This window comes from Nannobrachium achirus (assembly GCF_963921795.1).
Source record: "Nannobrachium achirus genome assembly, chromosome: 7".
In the NCBI taxonomy this organism is placed as follows: domain Eukaryota; kingdom Metazoa; phylum Chordata; class Actinopteri; order Myctophiformes; family Myctophidae; genus Nannobrachium; species Nannobrachium achirus.
Window position 1 is genome coordinate 9,912,756 of NC_137816.1, and position 17,735 is coordinate 9,930,490.

General features: G+C 42.8%; 1 protein-coding gene across 1 annotated transcript in view; it reads left to right on the forward strand.

The window, feature by feature from the left end:
• Nucleotides 1–13,022, forward strand: part of LOC308288570 (fibulin-7) — a gene marked incomplete at both ends in the record, with an annotated part of 13,556 nt that extends 534 nt beyond the window's left edge. The window contains 7 exons of the mRNA XM_080730041.1: nt 4,110–4,266; nt 4,571–4,741; nt 6,091–6,216; nt 8,579–8,761; nt 9,197–9,334; nt 12,288–12,423; nt 12,659–13,022. Coding sequence (XP_080586167.1) covers nt 4,110–4,266; nt 4,571–4,741; nt 6,091–6,216; nt 8,579–8,761; nt 9,197–9,334; nt 12,288–12,423; nt 12,659–13,022 — 1,275 coding nt within the window. The remainder of the gene's footprint in view (nt 1–4,109; nt 4,267–4,570; nt 4,742–6,090; nt 6,217–8,578; nt 8,762–9,196; nt 9,335–12,287; nt 12,424–12,658) is intronic.
• Nucleotides 13,023–17,735: the final 4,713 nt, after the last annotated feature.

The following is a 17,735-nucleotide window of genomic DNA, read 5'->3' on the forward strand; positions in this document are numbered from 1 at the left end:
CAACCTGCAGGACCACAACAAATCAGACTGCGTTTAGCCTGATGTTTTTGCACTCCTTTTGAAGATATGCTGCATGTTATGCAGTGAAGAATGACAGGAAAGAAGTGATTGAGTGGGAGGGGGTGCAAATCAATGTGATCAAGTATTCACAAATCAATGTGATAAATGGTAAATGGTGCATTTATATAGCGCTTTTATCCAAGGCGCTTTTCATAGATTGTGCATTACATTCACCGAATCACACACCGGTGGCGGAGGAAACCATGCAAGGCACCAACCTACTCATCGGGAGCAATTAGGGGTTCAGAGTCTTGCTCAAGGACCCTTCGACATTAACTCAAGGGGAGCCCGGATTCGAACTGGGAACCCTTCGGGATCCCTTTGGGCTCTAATAACGATTTCCTATACCCCTGAGCTATGCTGCCCCAATGTGATCAAGTAATCAGCCAGAGTTGAACCAATGCTGAACCAATGGGTGGGTTTATGTTGCTAAGTGAATGGCCAGCTGCCACTGGACTTCAACTCAAATGTGTAAGACTGATGCCAAAATAAGCCCAAGGGTTAATTAGCATTCATAAGTCAACTCTGAATACAGAAATATTTCTCTAATAGCATGATACAAACCAAAGCATTCCATCATCCATCATCTCCACATCATCAGGGCTGGGCGATATGGACAAGATCGATATTGTGATGTTGTATTGTGATTATAATATATATATATTTTTAAATGGCAGATCTACAAGCTCACAACATGTCACATGCTTGTATTCTAAATCCTGCTATTTATGTTTTAACATGTTTTTGATAGAAATGATATCGCCTAATATCATAATATTATGTCCAAAAATCCCAGACAGTATCCAGACTCATATCACAATATCAATATTGCCCAGCCCTATTGAAGCCACATGAAATATGCAGCAGAAAAAGAAAGAGAGCTTTCACACTTCTTCATAAACACCAACTCCCCCCACTGCCCGACTGAAGTCTCTCCAGTTCCCAGTTCTGTCTGAATCAGAAAGGTGTTTTCAACAAATATTGACTTTTCTTACATAACTCTTGTTGGATGAAAACACTAATTTGCTGTGTGAAAACACGCATGAGAGGACCGAGCGGGAGGCAGAGAAGGAAGTTGTTGAATGAAAAAGAGTAATGAAGGAACAGGGATTAGATGGAAAACAAGCTACTACCACTCCCCTGGCTCTTTGAGCCAATCAGAGGGGAGGTTGTTGATATAGGTGATGTTTACCCCAAGGGTGTTTATACCCAACCACACTGACTGACCCCAGTCAAACTCCAAGCGACAGCTTGATGTGAGTGAAATACGTATAGCTGATTTATTCCATGTGCCAAGAATTACACACAACATTTATATCAGTGCTTCTCAAACTCACAACGCATGTGAGCTTGTAGATGGGGGGCATAGCTCAGGGGTAGAGAAACCGTTATTAGAGCACGAAGGGTTCCCGAAGGGTTCCCAGTTCGAATCCGGGCTCCCCCTGAGTTAATGTCGGAGAGTCCTTTGGCAAGACTCTGAACCCCACATTGCTCCCGGTGAGCAGGTTGGTGCCTTGCATGGTTTCCTCCACCACCGGTGTATGAATGTGTGCGTGAATGTAATGCACAATCTCTGTAAAGCGCTATATAAATGCAACATTTACCATTTAGATCTGTCATTTTCAAACAGCCAAAAATGAATAAATAACTAGAAATAGGGCTATAATGTTCCTCATTTTGCTGGGCCCACCCTGGAACCCCCAGAAGGACCCTTGAGGGTCCCCGGACCCAAATTTGAGTGTGAGTGATTTATATAACACTATGTAAAAGTGTTTGATAATCTTCCTGCAGGGCCCTCATTCCATTGAATGTCAAAACAATTACTGCTGCTGTAAATGACCGTGATAGCAAACCAGACTTTCTGCGCACTTATACTGTACGTTGTATGTTGTTGTTGTAGCATTGTCTGATGTTGACAAGAATGTATCCAGCTATGGATGACAGCCTTGGAGTAGTACATCCATTGGATGTACTAGTGGCCTGGGGATATTCTTCTATAGGATCAGACCTTTGTAGTGGCTCAGCCCCTACAGTAAGGCAACTGGATAGCAAAGAATATCCAGATTTTTCTATGCTATTTAAATGTACGATAAATAACAATAATACTTTTAATAATTAGTAAGTAACACAAGGTTTACTCCACAAAAAGAAAATGATGAATGGAATATACTGTTTGCAAACCTGGCAAGATACTTCTATCTTTTAACAATGTTCTGCCACAAAACAACCCATACTAGGGTACTGTAGATTGAGACCCCCCCAAATCCCTTCTAGTCTCTGTCTCATAATGAATTTGTAGTATCTTTACATAGAACTCTCAGGTCATGTGAAGGTCAGACAGCCAGGAGGATCGTGTCAGTGCTTGAAGTGTTTGCTATTTTATTGGACCAATCTACTGCACTCACAACAAGTCAAGATCACCATGAATCGTTGAAGTACAGTATTGTGAGCTGATGTCCTCATGGATAAAATATATTTATTGCGACCGTAGCAGTTAGTATGAAAACGGCCAGCTCATGTCAGTCAGTCAGACCTCATTTCACTCTCCATTTTATACCCACACTAGACCTTACCCGTTCGAAGATATGTGCTCCAAAATATGTGCAGAGTGTCGGTTGTGGGGAAAGTTACTATAACTGGTGCGTGCATGAGAAAATGTGGGAGCATCATAATGTAAGGAGCAGCTCATGGAGGAGTGTATATTTATGATGGATACAAATAATTTAACAGCAAAATTAGGTGAATAGAAGTATGCACTTGCTCCACATAGTTTTTTCATACCCGTTGGAAGATGAGACACACATCAAACGCACCTGGTGAAAGCGAGAGAGAAGAGAGAGAGAGAAAGCGAGAGAGAGAGAGAGAGAGAGAGAGAGGGAGAGAGATGGAGAGAGAGAGAGAGAGAGAGAGAGAGAGAGAGAGAGAGAGAGAGAGAGAGAGAGAGAGAGAATGCACATTCCTAACTGTGAGAGAGAGGGGTGTGTGTGTGGGGCTACAGATCCCATGGCCTGGAGGAACGGACCGTAACCCTGACGACAGGCTAAGAAAACGCTAATAAACAGCTTTAATTTGGGAGAAATGAAATTCGGGCTCCGTCACCGTTGGTATAATGCTAATGGCCAATACCATGTGAACTTTGGGATCAGTTGCTGAAGCGAGTGAATAGATAAACATAGATAAGCGTGAGCGTTAGAGCGTTAGAGCGTTAGAGCGTGAGTGTGTGAGTGAGTGAGTTTGCTGGTTTAATAGATAGATATGTAGATCCCTGATGTCATCAATATATATGCATAATATAAGATAATACCAGTAAGACGCCTAAGGGCGAAAACCCCAAAAGGCGAGGTCGTGCCATCTGCTTGGCCATCTGTTTTGCCCATAAATGGAGATCCATAACAGAATCCCTTTTATGCCCATATATGGAGATCTCTGCTCTGAGTATCTGACATCACTGTGATGTCACCTGTTTATGGCGTGTTAGTTTTACCCAGAGAATAAAGAATTACATTTTAACGAATGCCAAGTTCTTTTTTTCCCTATCCACCAAACAAATCTCTTTGACGGAAATAGCTGTACGCTGTAAGTTGAATGTTCACCCCGCTAGGGTTCATGTGGTTAATGCAGGTAAGAATGTCAGGAGGTGATTGAGTGCAATTCAGATTTAAACAAATGCTGTCTGTCATGGGTGGTTCATGCTGCTATGCTAAGCACAACCTTCAACCCTGAAATGTGTAATACTGGTGCCAAAATGAGCCTATGTGATAATTAACTTTCATAAGTCAAAGCTCATTGAATCCAGATGCATGTGAATTAAACATCTTTTCTGCCAGGATCTCATTGAATTCAGCATTAAATGTCAAGCAACAGGACATTACCTAAAGTTAAAATCTACACAGTATATCGTGCCATATTGTATTGTACTTGATGTACATATTGTCACCCAAGCTGAACATTTTGGAAATCTTGTCTGATGTTCTGGAATCAGCGTGAGTATTTCAGTCATTTAAAGACAGCCCCTGACATGTTTGTTCTTCCCTGGCCTCTACTTGTAGGACTGTCCCAGTCGCCAGGAGATGGAGAGCTCACTGAAGCAGGTCCAGAAGCTTCTCTCAGCCCATGAAGCCTCCTACCTGCAGAGCCTTCGTACTCTGAGGAAGAAGATCAACCTCCTGCAGGGTGCATCTAAGCAGCCAGCCAGACCCAACAACAGTAAGCAGACTGACACCACTTACGCCCTACCATGTAGTTGTATGATGAACAGCAAAAATAGCTGATCTACAAGCTCACAATGTGCCATGATGCCACTGCCAGAAACATTGTGCTGTGAGCTTGTACAGTATCTGCTATTTTACTTATTTCTTTAGATGTTGACCTTTTTTTTAATTGAAAAAAGTCAAAAACCTTTGAAAATATTTTGTAAAAGTTCACCTATGACATGCACAAAATAAGGATGCGTGTTGAAAGTTATCAATTGTTCTTCCTTTTCACCAACCACCCACTCACCCCGTCACAGGCACCTGCCCAAAACTGGATGCGCCCGTCGGCGGCAGAAAATTGGGCAAGGCCCAGACTGTGGGCCATGAGGTGCATTTCCTCTGTGACGCTGGCTATGAACTGGTGGGTTCAGAGAGCAGGGTTTGCCAGGAAAGTCTGACCTGGAGTGGTCAGCAGCCCACCTGTCGTGGTGAGTCACATGACCACCTGGTAGATGACCCGCTACCAGGGACATGCTGGGCCCCTGATTCAGCCCGGGAAAAAGAGCTGGAGAGGCCCTCATTGCGCGCTATAGAGAGAGATCTCTCTCTATAGCGCTGCTGCTGCTACTCAAAGATTTGCCATTTCAGATCATGACAAGTGACAAGCCAGTGGGCCAATTACTGTACATGAGTTATATTTAGTAGTTTTCGGGTGGAAACCTTGTATGTCCAAAACCGATTATTTTGTATTTATCATTTTAAAAATGATTTAAACCAGTGAAAACAGCCTATCTACAAGCACACAACGCCTCGCACCGCGAGGCGTTGTGTGCTTGTAGATCTGCTGTTTTCACTACTTTTGTGCAACGGCCTTGTATGATGAAGCAGGGCTTTGCTTTGCGAAAAAATGTATACATTTGAAACTTTGAGATACGAGGTTTCTGTCTCACAGTGACGATTTACTTTGTTGGCCGCCCAGCCCCCAAAACGGAACGAATGCCGACATTTTATTTTTATTTTTTTCCTAATGGACGGCCTCGACCGGCCGGGAATGAACTGGCCGTTCTGGAGTTGTCCCGCTTATCCCAATGGCCAGCACGCCCCTGCCCGCTACACAGCAGAATCCTCAGCGTTAGTCTGAAAGGCACTCTTGAATTAACCACTGTCCGAAACCCTATATAATAATATGCCCCCTACTTTCTCCCTCCACAAAATCTCTTGGCCGAAAATAATTAATCTACAAGCTTACAATGCATTGGGCCTGGTTGTGAGCTTGTAGAACAGCTATTTTAGCTGAATGTTTGCCCCCAGAATAGGAAATGTGGGTCACGCTCAGGAGTTTGCTGTGTACAACCTCTCTCATCCCTTCTGATAATATCTCCCATCTTTTTCTCTCCACTTCGGCCCATCACTCATTCCTGTATCTGCTCCGCCAATCTTCTGTGTGGCCCCCATCCTTCTCCTTACCTTCCCTCCTCTCTTCTAGATAAGATACCATTTCACATGCATCGCATGATCATGTTACCCTTTTTTCATACACGTTCTTGGTCATCCAGTGAGGTTATTCAATGCAGCGATATGTGATATTGTGACTTGCGTCTCTTCTGACAGCTTGCCAAATGTCAAGGTATTGCTTCAAAGGCTTCAAACATTAACTAATTTACTGTCTCGTTTTTCTCTGTCTCTCTTTCTTATTCATCTGCACTCCACTAGTCTGTCTGTCTGTCTGTCTGTCTGTCTGTCTGTTTGTTTTGCGCCTCCATACACGCATGCAGACACACACAAAGTTAAATGTAGCGGGGGGTTGCCTTGTATAACCCTCTCTGCCATCTTTCAGACATCAATGAGTGTTCATCCTCACCCTGCCTGAATGGAGGAACTTGTGTGGATGAGGTGAACCAGTTCACCTGTACCTGTGCCAAAGGCTGGGCTGGAGCGACCTGTCAGAGCCCCTTGCCAACATGTAGGTATATTCCACTGCACCCTCAGGGGATCACTTACTGCATGACGGCATGCACAACATGTGCTAGTGTAGTTTTGTTATGCAATTTCAGATCACACGTCTTACAGAATGCCACTGGCAATCAAGAACTGAACTCTTGTTTATAAGGACATACAGTACTGTATATCAAGCAGTTACACATTTACCCTGTCCCTATTTTGGGAATGTTGTTACAGTATAGGCCAATATGTCAAAAATAGCCTGAGCCTATATGCTTAATTTACACTCCGTCGTACACCGGTGTTGCACAGTGAAAATAGAGTACGACACTGTCAGGCCTAAGTGTTTAAATGATGTGCAAAATACTTTTTACACTTGATGTAATTTAGTATCTCTAAAAAGCATATTTACGGCCATTAATTTAGCTTGTCAGTAGAATAAATCTATTTCTTAAAATCTAAATAACATCAGTCAAGACTGTTGGTTGAGCGGCAGATCCCTGATGTGGCTGGACACAGAGTGCACACTGAATCAGTGTGGCCCAGTTTGGTTTTGTTTCTCTGTGTTTATTTTCATTACATACAGTACTGCAAAGAGTTAGATGCTGACCCATGTGGATTTTAAATGTAGCTTGACCATGACAGGCCTGTCTCTTACTGACCAGCTCCAACACTGCCAGGCCTGTGTGGCCTTTATTTATCTTTTCTGACAGCCCTACAGTAGATCATCTTACATACACACGCGTGCGCACACGCATGCACGCACGGACGGACGCACGCACGGTCACACAGACACACAGATACATTCATGATTTGAGGCATTTTGCTCCAAAAAGGTGTTTAGCAAAAGTCAAGCTGCTGGTGGCGCTACAACAGGCCAATGTGAAAAGTGTGACATTTGTTCCTTGACTTATTGGGAATGTGCATGCAAAATTTCACGGAAATCACAAGCTGTTTCCATGATTTCAGGCATTTTGTTCAAAACAGACCAATCATACAAACTTTGGAAGCCAATGTTAGACAAATATGATGGAATATGAAATATCGGACAGATCCATCTTGATCACATGACCATAGAGATACTGTGTACCAGACTGGTGGACACACACACACGCGCGCGGATGGAAGAAAAGGGTGCAAAACATAGTCCCACCCTGCCTTTGGCCTGGCAGAGACAATAAGCAGCAGATATTGTGCCAAATAAATTGGGATTTCATGTGTCCAACCTGATAGTCACATGGTTTTCTAGTCGCTTCAATCGCTTCACTTTGGTCACGCTGGTCAGCGTTGGAAAAACATTATGTTCAGTCGGAATCAAGGCGAAACACCCGGAAAAAAGTACCAAAACCAAACACCCAAAACAATATCAACACTGATTGGCTGTCAGGACAAGATGGGTGGAGTAGGGGGGAAGCGAAGGTCGCGTCAGTTCGATTTTTCCTGCTGGGGCGAAGATACCGAGGTGACCGTTCGTGTCGCCCCGTTTGGCTCGTTCGCACCGCGCCCTGCATGTCGCACCTCATCTCGTCTTTGATTTTGTATGTAATCTCGCCGCTCAAACTGTCCAGATTTGAAAGCACCTCATGAAGTATGACTCCAAATGTGGGGCGAGGTTTCTATTATAAATTAAATTTGAATAATTCCAAATATATTATACTTAGTATATAAATTAAAAATATATATTCTTATTTTATTTACTAGGGAAATATACCCATTGAGAAAAATGCACATTGGGAACGCAGGTTATGCAATACCTGTTGTACCCATTGTACACATTGCAGTGTACACGTTTACTAGTTGTCATTGTACTTAATGTAGTTGTACTGAGATTCACACCCACACACACACATATAGATTCCATGCATTTTATTGGTAGATATGGTGTTATACATTTGTGTCCATTATTTTATTTTCATGGCATGGCTCTGTAGCAGTCTATATAAGGGACTGTGTGTGTGTGTGTGTGTGTGTGTGTGTGTGTGTGTGTGCGTGCGTGCGTGAGTGCATGCATGTGTGTGCGGCTGTGCGCGCGCCAAATTTCTAGCCCAAAGAAGTACCTCAATGCATTATTTTCTCCTTTATATTGTTAACACTGATTTTTACAATAGAAGTGAAAGTGTGTCAGATCAGGCTGAAACCTTGCCCAAATCATAGTCATACATCATAATTAGACGACTGACATAAAAGACTGGCCACATTTGAACTCCGAGATCCACATGGGAGCCACAAGGTTATTCGAGATGGTCTTTGTTTATAATAATGTCTAGTTTGTAATAATGTGCTGTAGCCTATGACTCCATAATAAGTGGTGTGTAAGTGGTGTGTGTCATCAAGGACTTGACGTGAACAATTCCCCTCTTTGTCTTCTGTCCTCTGGCTTTTAGTCTTCATCACTTTGACAAACACGTCTGCAGCCACGTCCCCAGCTGCTGCTGCCACCACCTTACCAGCTGCCACCGCTGGACCCTATGTCCGTCCATCACATTGTACACAGGTCCAGGGCACCACCCACTGCACCTGTGAACCAGGATATACAATCTCTGGCAGAGACAGCACCATCTGCACTGGTAGGACTGAAGCCTGATTTATACAACGTACTGTAATTTAAATTAAGCATAATACTTGTTCGAGGTGTAATTTGAGGTACTATATTGTCACTGTCTGCAGAAACAAACTAGAGTGTCACTCAAAAGTAGCGGAAATAGCTGATCTACAAGCTCACAACACGCCAAAATGTGACGTGTTGTGAACTTGTAGATCTGCTATTTTCACAATTTTAGAATGAGCATGAGATGAGAGTTAAAGTGGTTAATTCTGTCTGTGGGTTTTATTACTACTGAGCCAATGCAAAGTATATTCTATAACTACATTGCATCCATTGAAACGCTGTTTTTTTTTTTATTCCCTGAAAAGTAATAGTTTTGGACATGTGCAAGGTTTTCACCCGACAGTGACGATATATAGGTTGTAACATGTCGGTGTGTGCGTGAGCGTTTTTACAGATATCGATGAATGTGAGCTGTTCCATAATAGACAGGCTGGCAGACTGTGCTTACATACCTGTGTCAACACTCCTGGTCACTACCGCTGTACCTGCCCCGCTGGATACAATGTGACCCGCGACGGACGCAGCTGCAAAGGTGCGCACTCTAAGGGTCGATTCAGACTCTAATAAGGAGCCTAACTTATTTCAGTTCGGGAGGGCTCCCCGACCCGAAATGATTTAAGTTCGGGGGGAGTCCATTCATACTCTCTTAACGGCTAGCGCCGAAGTCGCTTGTAAATATTGGAGGTCCACCATGGCATGAAAACGTTTGTGGCCGATACATGAGCTTAGCAGGACGGATACATATCTGACTGGCCCTCGTGGCTGCACGCTGGAGGTCCAGTGAGCAGCAGCACCAGATGGAGACGGGGTCTCTCTGTCTCTCTCACTCACTCTCACACACTCGCGAGCTCCGTCGAAAACATTCAATCTACAAGCTCACATTATAGACGTGCCGCCTCTCTTTCTGCATGCATCACAGTCACAATTCGTCACGGAGCTTGGAGATCGGCTATAAACCATAGAGATAATATAGGCTATCAACACGGAACACTAGCAAAGTTGTGTTTACTTTAAGCTCTTCTTTCCTCTTGAAAACAGTCAGCGACTAGCGAGTCACAGCAAAGCTGTGTGTGTGTGTGTGTGTGTGTGTGTGTGTGTGTGTGTGTGTGTGTGTGTGTGTGTGTGTGTGTGTCGCGCACGCCTCCACTCTCCAGCCAGAGCGAGAACCAACCAGCTGACAATGTATCCGCTATGCTACGCTCAAAACACGGCCACACAAGCATTTGGAAGTCGGCGTGTCTCCCTCCCAAATGACCGCTGTTTCCTTGGCTTCATAGCCGAGAATATGAACTTGAAGCCGGGCTGAATGAATGAAATAAGTTAGGCTCCTTATTAGAGTGTGAATTGAACCTAACTGTTTGTTTGCTTCTGTATTTCTGTTTTCTTTTTCATAATTTTTCACTTTCACTGTAGGTCAGAGGTTCCCAAAGCTTTTCAACTCGAGACCCAAAAGAGAAATGTGTTGTCTCCCCAACCTACAAAAATACTTTAGGATTTAATCACTTAAGCAGTATTTCAAAAATAGCTCACAGCGGATTGCGATGTGGCACCATGAGACACGATGGTGTCACACCGTAACACGTTGTGAGCTTTTTTCAGAGACATTTTCACAACTTTAAAAAGATTTTGGACATTTCTGGAAATCTTTTTTCCCCCCTTCTTCTAATTCTAATTTTGAAAATCTTTTGGAATCGGAATTTTCTTTTAAACGTGCTATTCAATTTACGACCCTTATAAACAGGTCCGTGACACAAAATGGGTCACAACCGCACGTTAAGGAACCACTGCTGTAGGTATTCACAAGTCTGCTTCACTCCATCATGTAAAAGAGCAGAGACAAAAACTCTGTAAGACAAGACAACAACACATTCACACTGCAGCGCAACATTCATCACCGCACAGTGGGAACTTTCCACACCACAGACTGTTGGATGGCTTTCCTTCATGGGGCTGCCTCCTCCTGCCTGTGAAACTATTATTTTTCCCAGGTCCCGTTTTACTCCACAAAATAAGGATAAGCAAACATAAAAGTTTGGGTGTCGCTCTCCATTCCGACATGTCGCCACTCCGGAATTGACTTCTTATTGTCGGAGTGGCGACACTTCCATAGAGGTTAAGTTTAAGTTCAATAAGAAGAAAAGATGTGAAGTACCCTGTAGCCTGTCATTTCAATAATCACTCTCTCATCCCATCTCCCTTCCAGGGCATATAAATAGAGCATATATTTTTTTGTTTTACTTATTTCAAAACATTTTCAAAAAACATGATCCAAAAAAATCAACTCAAACATCAGAAAAGATTTTCATTAAAAGTCATTTCTTTAATAAATGAAATAAAAATCGAATAAAGTAGGGGAAATAGCTGATCTACAAGACCTTAATAAACCCTAATGTTTGTTGAAAAGTATGTTCAAATAAATTGTAAAGCTGCCGAAAATAAAAGTAATGAATCACTTATTATAAATTAAATTAAATTCAGATGTTAGTTCAACCAAGGCAAAACACTTGTCAGGCATGCATGCAAGACGGAGGAGCAATTTCTGCTTATTCAGTGTAACTCAGAAGATTTAATGTAAAACCTATTTTAGGGTCTACACATCTCATTTCTTAGTCAACAGTCATGATCACAGCCAAGAAAAAAAGTGATGAAGTGTACTGTAAACTATGAAGTTTACTTTACCGCAGTGGGGTGGTCAGTCACAAGAGACAACTTCTATTTACTGTGCTTTTTCTCCAATACCAGAAATTGCTCTATTTCAATTTCAATTCACAGCAAAGAGTGAGAAGGTACAGTATTGCACAAAATAGTTCACGATTTCTAGTCCCCTAGTAAGTGCTCGGGATCTGACGCTCTGCAAGCTACAAGCTTTTCGGTAAATCAGGCTTTAAGAATGGCAGGGCTGCAGCTTCCCACTATAGGCCGGTTCAAACCACTTACTGTAAACAAACCCGGACTAACCATTGGACTAACCTGTGCTTAAGCGCCAGGGCCCGTCACCTGGAAGGCCCTGTGTAAATCAAATTAAAAATAAAAACTATTTTTTTCGCATCGTTATTTCTATGAAGACGTCTATTGGTGAGTCACAGTGAGCGTTATGCACGCACACTCTCTCTCTCTCATTATGGTTCATGCTCTCTCTCTCCCTTTCTCTCTCCCCCTCACTCTCTGGCCAAGTGCGCTGCTATATGCTGCGCTATACAGAGAGAGGCGATACGATACGAATCGATGAATGTGAGAGAGCGCACTTTCTCCCAAACAGGGAGCCTATGAAGGACATGCCTATTATTGTTTATTAGTACTGCCCCGCGCGCGCGTGGGGGGGAGGGGGGGTGGCGGCGGCGGGATTTGGAGAAACGCCAGGGCCCGGGGATTCGTCACTAGGAGCTTTTACACTACTAGGCTTTTACACTCTTCATTTGGAATGAAATGTTTCCTCCTTCAGCTAAATGTTTTTCATTCACATATATTTTCTTCCCGTATCACAGACATAGATGAGTGTGCGACCAGACAGAGCAACTGCACAAGAGACCAGATGTGCATTAACACCTATGGAGGATTCCAATGCGTACGTGTGGACTGTCCTCGCATCCGCAATGCTACCTATGTCAAGACCTCTCCATCGTGAGTGCTATAATATCTGTTTTTATGACAAATTGTCTCCCTGTTTAAGAATAAGGATGTAACAGTACGTATTTAAGCAATTAACTCCAAAGGTGAAATAGCATGCCCTATGAACAAGTCAATTCAAAGAAAATGAAGAGCATTGCTTAGACTGAAAATAAATGTGTACATTTGAGCAATGGAACAAGATGTTTACACGCAGCTCCATTAACTCCTCCATCCCTCTCTTTTCCAGACGTTGTGAGCGCAACCCGTGTCCTGTGGACAACAAGGCCTGTTCTCAGACCCCCAACTCCTTCTCCTACCACTACCTGTCAGTTGTGTCGAACCTGTCTGCTCCCCGTGTCATGTTTCGCGTGTCAGCCATGCGTCCAATGGGCGACGCGCTTCGCTTCTCCCTACTGGGAGGAAAGCAGGCTCGGCGCCACTTCACAGTGCAGCGTTCAGACCGGCAGACGGGTCAGCTGATGCTGGTGAGCCCGGTGCAGGGCCCGCTCACACTGGAGGCCGAGGTGGAGATGACTGAACTGGAGAAGCGTGTCCAGCTAGGGAGGTACATCACCAAAGTCACTATGTTTGTGTCCCCGTATGAATTCTAGGAGGAAAGGAGGGAACTGGAATAGGACAAAAGGAAAGTGGAGGAAGGGAAAGATTACTCATTGGTTAAACAGTTTATGTAGCTTAAACAGCCAAATGCTACCCACAGCATTCACTATAGGTCAGGTATATGTGATAGTCTAATATGGAGTAACAGACGTTTTAAATTTGGCAAAGTAAACCTGAATAGGTTTATTGCCACTCATATAATGGTGGAGCAACAGCGTAGCGGTTAAGCACAGTTGCGTGCAATGCATGCATGAACAGTTGTCTTAATGGCAGTGTATGTGGAGACTCTGGCCTTTGTGTAAAGCTCCTATCAGAGTCTGCAGTGAAGAGCCTATCACCGCAAATTATAGGTGTAAAGCTATTCACCTAAAGTTAGAAAACAAGTGGAGGCCATCATAGTCAGTCACGGTGAAGTCCTATCACTGTGACTGACTGGTCTAGATCGACCAATCTGTGAACGGGGTGATGGGCCGATCTGTCTGAAAGTAAAAACAGAGAGATGTGTCAGGGTTCGCGGTGGATAGCTCTTCACCGTGAGTAATGACGCAACGTTGTAGTTTTATGACTTAAAAAGACTACACTACTATGATAGGGGCTTAACTCTCCACTGGAGAGTTACACAAAGGCGAAGAGAGGGATTTGTCTCAGAAGACAAAAATAAATAAATAAAGAAAATAAGAGCAGATATTTTGGATGGATCAGTTATCATGGCAGAAAGAAATAGCTTATAACAGCAGCAGGAATGAGAAATGTCCAATGTGCACCATTCTGGCATCTGCCTGAAAGAGAACAGCGTGAAGGAACTAGTTTGAGAGTTTGAGACAGTGTGCTATGCAGCCCTGCCATTAAAATCTATGTTATACTGTATACAGTATGTGATCTCAAGAGGACTCTGTATGTTTTATTTATATTCTGTTTCAATATAACCCTGCTCATAATATGCTTTCTACTAATACAAACAATTATTAAACACCATGAAAACAATAAAAACTGCTTTTGATTTTGATTTTACTTTTAAAACAGAAATCGTCTGTGTTAATTGATCCATTTGTAACCATGGTGTGATGATGGTTACATTTTGTACACTCTCGGGGTTAAATTGAGGATTTGACTGTGTATAGTATACTGTAAGAGAAGTCTGATGTATGCAAACTGTGGTCTGGGAAGCACATGGTCTCTTGCAGTACAGAGCTGTGCTGTTCAGCGGACAGCCAGCCTAAGACGCTCTGCTCAAAGAGCTACTATGTCCTTACAGTGCATGAATGACGTTACCTTTTAACTCACGCAAAAACAAATACACACATGAATACGCACGATACACACGCAGTCTCACAAGCCAAAGTAGGCAGGATGACTTTGAGTTACTTGACTTTATCCTTCAGGAGGAAGTGTACATTTGTGGTGTGATGTTTTGGAGCACTGGTTCACAAAGTGGGGTCCGGGGACCCACAGGGGTCCTCGAGGGGGCTCCAGATGGTCCCCAGCAAATTGAGGAACAGTTAAAAGCCTTATTTCATATCTATAGGATCACAACGCGTCACATCGTGATGTGCTGTGTTGTGAGTGTGATGTTGTGTGTTGTAGATCTCCTATTTTCGAATATTTTTGACAAATCTCTTATGGGGTCCCTGGCACAAACTCTTTTCAAAAGGGGGTCCATGGCCAAATACGTATCAATTGGGGGGTCCTTGACATGATGTTTGAGAGCCACTGTTTTAAAGAATCCTTAAAAAGATGTTTCACCTCTATACTGCCCCGCCCACAAACTGGCCTCTCTTTGGACTCGATTATATGTCTGGGAGTGAAAACACTTAACAAAAACGTGTGTGTGTGTGAGCGTGCCAACGTTCAGACTGCACGTTTGGCGCTTCATAGTGTGTGTGTGTGTGTGTGTGTGTGTGTGTGTGTGTGTGCGTGCGTGCGTGCGTGCGTGCGTGCGTGCGTGCGTGCGTGCGTGCGTGCGTGCGTGCGTGCGTGTCTTTCGAGAACCTCACATGGATAGATACAGGTAGGTGAGGATTGGAAAAGCAAAGAAAGGGAGCACATTACATTAATGTTATGTTATAGGGATTAAAGGACCAGAAAGCATCAATACATGTCATTCTCTATTCACATCTTTAGCCATAATATATCATAATATAACATGTAAACATTATTCAGATTTTATATTCTTTCTTTCTTTTCTTTTTTCTTTTTATTAGTTATTACAATGTAACTGAACTGACATGAATACTTGAGTTGATGTTGGTTAAACATCATTGTGGGGTTAAGTACTTGTCGTTTGAAATAATACCAGGGGCCATTTTCTGCTAGACCTTTGAAATCAATCCACACAAATTCATTAAAAACACAATGAAACATTAACAAAAAACAAACAACGATCCATAGTGTGTTCGATCTCAAGCCGTCAAATGTCTGCAAGTTGGTTTTAATTCTGAAATGAACAGAATTCAGAGGCTATCTCAAAAATCAAAGGGGTACAGTATGCTTTGGTAAACGCTGGTCAGCAGTATGTAAAGTATACTGTGAGTCTTATGTAGTCAGTGAGCTAAACAAAACAAAACATGCCCATTAGTCAAAAGATATAAGTGATTATTATATTTTTTTAGTGTTAACATTTAAAGTGTTAAATTGCTCTATATTCCGATGGCAATAACAATCATTGCTATGTGTTTGTTCAGTATTATAGTGTTTGTTCAGAATATATCCATCTCTTTAGTGAACAGAAAATGTTCAGGTAATTTTAATACATTTTATCCAATAAGGAGAATGAATAGTATCACATCAATCACTGAAAATATATTTTCTGTTTGATAAAGAGATGGATATAAGAGAAGACACCATTAATGAACAAACACGAATAGTCTATAGCAATGATTACTAATGGACTGTCATGGCCTTTTCTTTTCTTTACTATTCTTCTTTCCTTTTCTTTTCTTAACAAAAACATATTGTTTACTTTACTGATTACCTTAAAGTTACTGTACATTATGTGCCTTTACCCAGCAAGAGCCGAAGGAGCTGGTACATGTTATTATTTCTCAAGACCCATTATATTGTATACATGTGTGTTTTTATCCTGTTGCAGATTGCAGTTTGGTCTTTGGTTTTATGTAAACATTTGTTTTATAAATACAGTTTATTATAATATCACCACTGTAAACCTCAAATGCAACTATGATGTACAGAGCAGGCAGTCTGCTTCACTGCAGACACACAGGCTCAAAGGCACATCATTGTCAACAAGCGCCTACTGGCCTTGTTCTGAGAGACAAGTCACAGAAGGGGTTCCATGCTGTGGCTGAGACAAGAGTGATGGCTGAATAGAGGACCCTGAATAGAAGGCGACTCACCCCAGCCAGTCACTCACTGGCTGAGTAGTACAGACCAAATTGACCCAGTGGGCTCTTCCTGCTGTGTAATAGACCTACTTACTTTTCTTCACTTTCTATCTCTCCATCCTCTCTGAAAGGCAGCAAGGAGAGTTGAACGACAGTGTGTGTCTCCACATTGTCTGTCCTTCAGGGAGACAAAGGCGGTGTGGCATGTCCAATTTCTGAAGCCCCACAGTTCTGCAGTTGACCACCATCTGACCATATAGCCATCCTCAGTCCGCTCTCAGTCTATTTCTGAATCATACTTCATCTGTTGGCTAGATGCTCAAGGTGCTCTGTGGGAGCAACCTGCAGTGGCGTCGACAGTCTACCTTGAAGTGCCTTCCTCTGCTTTTCATGTCTCCACTGCCCTTTCTTTTCTATCCCCTTCTACATTATCATGTTACGTTCACTCTTTTCATCATTCTATGTATGGGCTTCCATCTGCATCCCTTTATCTTTGACTCTCAGAGATGTGGCTGAGTCACGCTGATATAATTTAGATAAAACGTCCCCTACTGAGTGCCAGCGGTGAGTTAGGGTCTGAAATCAATATCTCAAAACTCTACAGCAGTGATAAGAAAACCCCCCCTATTCTCTTTGAAGATGAGACTTGGCCACCATTGGTATCAGTGAAAGAAAATACCATGCAATACCATGCACTGGTCTGAAGTTAACAAAGGAGTGTGGCCAGGTTGGAGAGCCTTGAATGGATGCAGACAGGGCTCTGAAGTGAGCATGGCTTTGGGCCATCCAGAGAGGGCAAACCGGAAGGGAGGGCCGGGGATAGTATGCATGGTAGCAGTGCCCAGTTGTTACAATGGGAGGTCTGTGTGAGGTATGGTAGGTATGGCCGAGCAACAAAACCCTGCCTGTGCCTAGAGGAGTCCAGCAGCCCAGAGCAGGTATACTGTAAAACAGCTAGGTTATTAAAACCTGTGGGAATAAGAATGACAATTCAGGCTTCATTTTCTTATCCCGGTTTTAACATCTGATCTGCACTTTTATCAATAACGAGTTAACTACATCAATGGGGAAAGAAAAATCAAGAAGTCAGATCTATCTATCTGTGTGTGTGTGTGTGTGTGTGTGTGTGTGTGTGTGTGTGTGTGTGTGTGTGTGTGTGTGTGTGTGTGTGTACTATAAAATACAGTCTAAATCATGGTACTATATTGCCCCCCACTGGCTGATGGAGATATTCAGACTGTGTTCAGAAATAATTCACTGATGGGAGACTGTAGTATGTTGCCCTACAGTATCTTGAAACAGTGGCATTATAATGGCTTTGGTGGCATAGTAGTGATACATTTTTATAGATTTATATTTTATTTT